This window comes from Prionailurus viverrinus, chromosome B3 (assembly GCF_022837055.1).
Source record: "Prionailurus viverrinus isolate Anna chromosome B3, UM_Priviv_1.0, whole genome shotgun sequence".
NCBI lineage: Eukaryota > Metazoa > Chordata > Mammalia > Carnivora > Felidae > Prionailurus > Prionailurus viverrinus.
The window spans coordinates 115202204-115208111 of NC_062566.1; the positions used below are offsets into that span (position 1 = coordinate 115202204).

Genomic DNA, 5908 nt, shown 5'->3' on the forward strand with positions numbered 1-5908 from the left:
CACTCTTATTAGCTCAAGACCTCCCAGGAGGAGCCCAGAAAAGGGTGATGGAGGTGAGGACCAGGGGTGGAGCAGGGAGGCCTAAGTAGTCTGGCAATACTGCAGGACCTCTGTCATTACATCTGTCTTTTGTTCCTGCGCAAGGAAGCTCTAAGACCCTGCCTTGGGTGCAGAGCTTACATGCCCGAGACTCTTCTTCTCTATCTAGACTCTATGGTGTCTTACAAGCCCGCAGGAGAGAGCCGGAAAGAGCAAGGGGTCCCTGTGTCTCTATGTATTTCGCTCCTGGTTGGCTGGGGGTCTTGGCCTCATGGGGCCAGAGAGTGGAGTTGGGGAAGCTCAGGTTGTCCCCAGTGTGGAGACTCCGATTAGCCAAAAGAACTGGGTCAGGTCCCCTACCCCCAGGTGTCCTTTTATCTCCCAGTAACCTCCTGCTTTTTCTCTGTGGAGAGGCTGGCAGAGTTGGGGAGTGGGCTTCTGGCAGAGCAGGCAACCCTTTGTCGCAGGGGTGGGGGGCGGGGGGCAGAATAGGCTGAGCTCCCGGCCGGCCTCAAGCCAGAGGTAGGTCCTGCCTAGATGGCTTGATGGGCAGCCCTATTCTCTCTTGCTTCCTGACATAGCCTGGGCTAGAGGGTGGTGTCCCAGACTCTGCTCTGGGGCTGGGGGCTGTGGACAAGAAGAAGTGACAGTGGAGCCCTGCAGGCTGCAGCCTGGGAGGCCACAACAAGCCAGGATTGTGGGTTGTCTTCAGGGGCCGGGGCTCTCCAGAGAGCCTGCAACCCCAAGCCTCACTGCCTCCTCAGGCGGAGCAGGGGAGCCAGGATGCCAGGCCCTGCTGGCTACTAGCCATGGCCATTCTGGGACATGTAAGCTGCCAGAGCCACCACCACGGCCACATAGAGACCGGCGCCCACGGCGATGGAGAGTGTGGCCAAGAAGAGGGCCCTGCGGGAGGTGGTGCTGGCCAGGCGGAAGTCTCCCTTGGAGATGGCCTTGCTGGTCTAGGGAGAGAGAGGTGCTGGTGAAAGGGGGTGTCCCCACGGTTGGGAACCCAGCCCCAGCCTGCGGGGGCTCTGACCCGGTCCTGCGCATGGAGGGTCAAGCCCTCCAGTGGAGGGAGGGAGCAGGAGCAGATGCCCTGGGCCCCTTGTGCTCTTACCCCCTGGGAGAAGTAGAAGGCAGCGATGCCCAGGGGCCAGAAACAGCAGAGCATGGAGAAGATAGTAAGGCCCAGGTGATCCCTGGGCGGCAGCGCCACGAAGTTGTCTTCACTTTCACTGTCCGTCGACGTCACATCACTCTGCAAAACACGGGTGGGCTTTTGCCACCGGGCCCAGGATCACCAGTGGCAACGATGTGGGGCCACAGGTAGTGTCATCTGCTGCGGGGGGGGGGAGTGTAGGTTGGGCTCGGCCCGCTCTACCCAAAGCCTGAACGGTGGCCCACTGATTCCCTCCTTTGGAATTAGCACAAGCATACAAAGAAAGAATACAAGTGTCAGTGTGCAGGCTTGTGTATCGTCGGACAGTAATTGGGAAAGAGGAGAAAGTCTCAATGCCCAGTGGTCAGGAGATTGAGTTAATAAGTGGAGGAAGAACATACAATGGGATACCAGGAAACCCTTAAAGATCACCTCGTAGACAAATATTAAATTACGTGCAGCTATACTGAGATATGGTGCTTGGAGGGGAAAATCTGGTTATAAAACTATGTGCAGCAAGATCTTCCTGGGGGGAGTAGGGTGGGAGAAAAAGATTGAACAAAAAAAGACTAGAACATCATCGACTAAAATAATAATGTTCTCTTCCAGCGGTTTTCTGTATTTTTAAATTACTTATGTAATTAAGAAAACAAGAATGATAGGGGCGCCTGGGTGGCTCAGTCAGTTAAGCGGCCGACTTCGGCTCGGGTCATGGTCTCGAGGGCCGGGAGTTCGAGCCCCGCGTCGGGCTCTGTGCTGACAGCTCAGAGCCTGGAGCCTGTTTCAGATTCTGTGTCTCCCTCTCTCTGACCCTCCCCCGTTCATGCTTTGTCTCTCTCTGTCTCAAAAATAAATAAACGTTAAATTAAAGAAAAAAAAAAAAAAAAAAAAAAAAAGAAAACAAGAATGATAAATGCTATTACAAAATTAAGCCATTGGAGCACCTGGGTAGCTTAGTTGGTTGTGTCTGACTTTAGCTCAGGTCAACATCTTGCAGTTTGTGGGTTTGGGCCCCACGCTGGGCTCTGCACTGACAGTATGGAGCCTGCTTGGGGTTCGTTCTCTCTCTCTCTCTCTCTCTCTCTCTCTCCCCTCTGCCCCGCCCCCACTCACGCTGTCTCTCTCTCTCACAATAAATAAATAAACGTAAAAAAATCAAGTCATCAACCCAAGTTTGTGTTTCTCAAAGTATGGACAGAATCTGTGCCAGAAACATAGATTCCTGGGCCCCAAGCCAGGCCCACTGAATCTCGACACCTAGAGGCTGGCCTGGGAATCTGCATTTCAAACACAGCCACTCACCTCCTCCTCCTCCTCCTGGTCATTCTCCTGGCCCTGCTGCTCCTCTTGAACCCCGTAGGACACAGTCTGGATGGTGACATCCTCTTCTGCTTGGCCAGGTTCTGTGGACCGCAGCGTAGGCCCCGCCTGGGGCTCCCTGTTCTCTGTGAAGCTGGTCTCACAGCTGTTTGCCCTGGCTTCCTTGACCTTGTCCCTCCCCAGGAGGCAGGTGGGCCTGTACCAGGCCTCCACGGCCAGCTGCAGGGATCCTGGGTCCAGGAGCTGATGGGTGCGAGCAGAGCCAGCACCACCCAGGAGGTAGGAGTAGAGCTTCTCCTGGCATGACCAGCTGGGCGAAGCCTCGGGGTAGGGGTAAGGGCCATGGAGGGGGGCGGGGCTCCGAGGCAGCAAAGGGTTCTGCAGTTCACTCAGACTCTCCATGGTTCTGGGGGCAGCTCCAGGGAGGGGAGCCTGGGCCAGCTGAGCTGTCCTCAGAGGGCCTGATGGGCGAGCAAGACAGATAGATGCTGAGTCCGGGGCGCTGGATGCTGGACGGGAAATGTTTAAGAACTCAGGCCCTCGGACCCTGCCTTTACCATTGGCCAGCTGTGGGACCTTGAGATGGCCACTGAGCTTCTCAGAGTTTCCTTTTCGTAGTCTACAAATTGGGTGTAGCCACAGTACTCACCTCATAGAGTTGGTTCATTCATTTATCCTGTCAACACTTATCGGTTGAGCATCAGCTCCCCACCAGGCACTGTACAGATACTGGGGACGCGAAGGTGAGAAAGGCAGGGAGCAGAGAGAGGGAGGAGGATGCACTGTCTTCACGGAGCTCACGGTGGCGGAGAAGACACCTGCCCTGAAGGGGAAGGACAGCAAGGGGCGTAAGAACGTGCAAGGCACGGAACGGACACAAAGGTACAGGGAAGGCTTGGGAGCTGAGAAAGAAGGAAGGGGACCAGTTGGCAAGGCAAGGGGAGGGGAACACATTTCATGCAGAGGCCTCGATAAGGGATGTTCGCTCTGAGAGCCTGGGAGAAGGCTGGTGCCTCTCAGGGTAGAGAGGGAGGGGTGAGATGGGGTGTGTGGCCAGACCACGCAGCCCTGTTTAGGTCTAAGGGGGCTTCAGGGGTCTTGGCAGGAGCGATAGGATAGGGTTTGGGTCCAGAAGCTTCCCATGGCTGTGTGGGGAGAGTGTCTTGGAGAGGGCTGAGCTGATTGTGACACCGATAGGAGGCTTTGCCATGGCTTCAGGTAAGCTGAGGACAGCTGGGACTCAATGGTGAGGAGATGCAGAGAAGGGGAGGGGCCTTGGGAGATAGATAATGGCAGGACTTGGTGGCCGGTGGGATACTGGGTTGAGGAAGATTTGTTGTAGGGTTGGATGGGACCACGCTTAGCTCAGAGCTCAGCATAGGCCATGTGCTAATTGCTGTCGATTCTTCGCAGAGGAGGATGCTTCTCTCCAGTTATGGTCTTAAGGGGACGCTCCTTAGACTAATCTCCCCTCTAAGGTTAGTTGTGGCTTTGGGAAGTCCTGTGGGATCTAAGGCAGGGCCTCTGGAGCACTAGAGTCTGGACTTGCACATCCCAGCTTGAAGTGTAGACACACTCATGGGCTAGAGTGTAGATGCCCACCTGGGAAGGACACATAGTAGGTGCTCAGGGTTGATTGAAGGAGGGAAAGGCAGCCTATAAATGTGTTTACAGCAAAGCCTACACACATGCCGGGTGTGGCATGTAGAAGTGGGGTATGGAGAAAGGGGGCAGGCCCCCCCAGGGACCCTCTCTCTCCCTCCCAGCCCCATCATGATGCTGAAGGGTGAGAGGGTCATGTCTTGCCCTGGATTTATAATCTGAAGATCGGAGAGTCAGTCTTGGCCTTGATACTTTGGGCAAATAATCATGCCCTTCTGGGTTTCTTCATCTGTAAAGTGCAGATGATAATTCCTCCCCAACCCACAAGGTTGTTCTGAGGATCCAAAGAGATGGCTGATGCGTCATTGTACATTGTAACGAGGGGCTTCTGTGCCACCCTACGTCATTTCTGGCCTGATGGTAAAGGGACAAGTGTGGAGAGGGAATTCTGCCCCCAGGGAAGGTTTGTCTAGGCCCCTTCTCCACTCCCACCTCCTATCAAGAATTCACAGCCAGAGGGGTGCCCGGGTGGCTCGGTCGGTTGGGTGTCTGACTTTGGCTCAGGTCATGCATGATCTCACGGTCTGTGAGTTCAAGCCCCGCGTCGGGCTCTGTGCTGTCAGTTCGGATTCTGTGTCTCCCTCTCTCTCTGCCCCTTGCCCACTCACACTCTGTCTCTCTCTATCAAAAAATGAATAAACGTTAAAAAAATAAAAATAAAAAAGAATTCACAGCCAGAGCCTGGCCATTTCTCTTTCTTCCCCCAGAGAAGTGGTTCGATTCTAGAAAGTTGGTTTTTGGGAAACCTGAAGACAGAGCATGGCCCCAGGAATAATGGGGAATGGGACAGAGTGAGGGGCAGGGGAGGCCCAGGCAAGACCAGGGGGAGGCATTGAGGGTGGGTCCATGGGGGGCCAGGGTCCCTTGGCTGGCCTGCTATGAGGGAGGAGTGAGGGCTGTTGCCTGCCTGGAGGCAAAGGAGCAAGAGAAGGCTATCCTGGCCATGTCTCAGAGGCTCTGAGCCCGGAGAAGTGTGACCTCTGGGGCTGGGGCTCCCAGAATGTCTAACAGAATCCTGGAAGGACCCAAAGAACGGCGTGTGGCCCGAGTGCCCAACTCATCACCCAGGGAGGGCACGGATGGTGCTGGGCTGCCCTACACCTGGGGGCTCTGTTGGCACATTAAGCAGTTACAAGTTCCATTTGGGCTGTCACCCAGCTGTGGAAGGAGTTTCTCCGCATGCAGAGATGGGACAGCAGTTCTTGGGAGGGGCGGAGCTCATAAATGCCAGGGTCTCACTACTTCTCCCTCTTCTTTCCTCTCTATGGATCAAAATGCAGGGAGCCCCTGGGACTATAATATGTGGACGGGTTCCTTCCTGCAGGTGGGGAGCTTGGAGTACCCAAGCTTGCTGGACTAGGCTTGTGCCTGGGCTCCTCTGGGCGGATTCCCAGCGGGACTGGTCTCTTCTGACCCCTGAGGGCAGTGTTTGAGTCCTTGTCGGAGCCTCCCCCACACCAGCAGATGTGACGTGCAGATGTACAATTGAAGGGCACGGGAGCATAAGGCTCATGGGTTTGGGAGTCAGGTACACTGGGATTCCATTCTGATTCGCCCCCATTAGCTTCTTGATCTGGCACCTCGGTTTCCCTATCTGCAACAAGAGGGGCTGGATTAAATGATCGCTGATGGTGGCACTAGCTCTCCGTGGGCCCATAGCCTCAAGGAGCCCTGCAGAAGTCAGCTCCCCCACTCCCTGTCCTCTGTCAAGACTCAGGGATAGAT

The 5908-nt window shown here is 55.3% G+C and overlaps 1 protein-coding gene across 1 annotated transcript; it reads right to left on the minus strand.

Moving 5' to 3' along the window:
* Positions 1-842: 842 nt before the first annotated feature.
* Positions 843-3285, minus strand: SYNDIG1L (synapse differentiation inducing 1 like). Its single transcript, XM_047863862.1, has 4 exons — positions 3171-3285; positions 2504-2982; positions 1160-1300; positions 843-1001 (listed from the first exon to the last, which is right to left on the minus strand). Exons 2-4 carry the CDS (start codon positions 2921-2923, stop codon positions 843-845), a joined length of 720 nt encoding a protein of 239 aa, XP_047719818.1. The 5' UTR covers positions 2924-2982; positions 3171-3285.
* Positions 3286-5908: the final 2623 nt, after the last annotated feature.

Coding starts and splice junctions, on each gene's coding strand:
- SYNDIG1L (XM_047863862.1), bottom strand. CDS start 2,923: ATGGAGAGTCTGAGTGAACTGCAGAACCCTTTGCTGCCTCGGAGCCCC. Junction 1,301..2,503: donor ACCAGGAGGAGGAGGAGGAG/GTGAGTGGCTGT, acceptor CGTGTTTTGCAG/AGTGATGTGACGTCGACGGA. Junction 1,002..1,159: donor CCTTCTACTTCTCCCAGGGG/GTAAGAGCACAA, acceptor CTCTCTCCCTAG/ACCAGCAAGGCCATCTCCAA.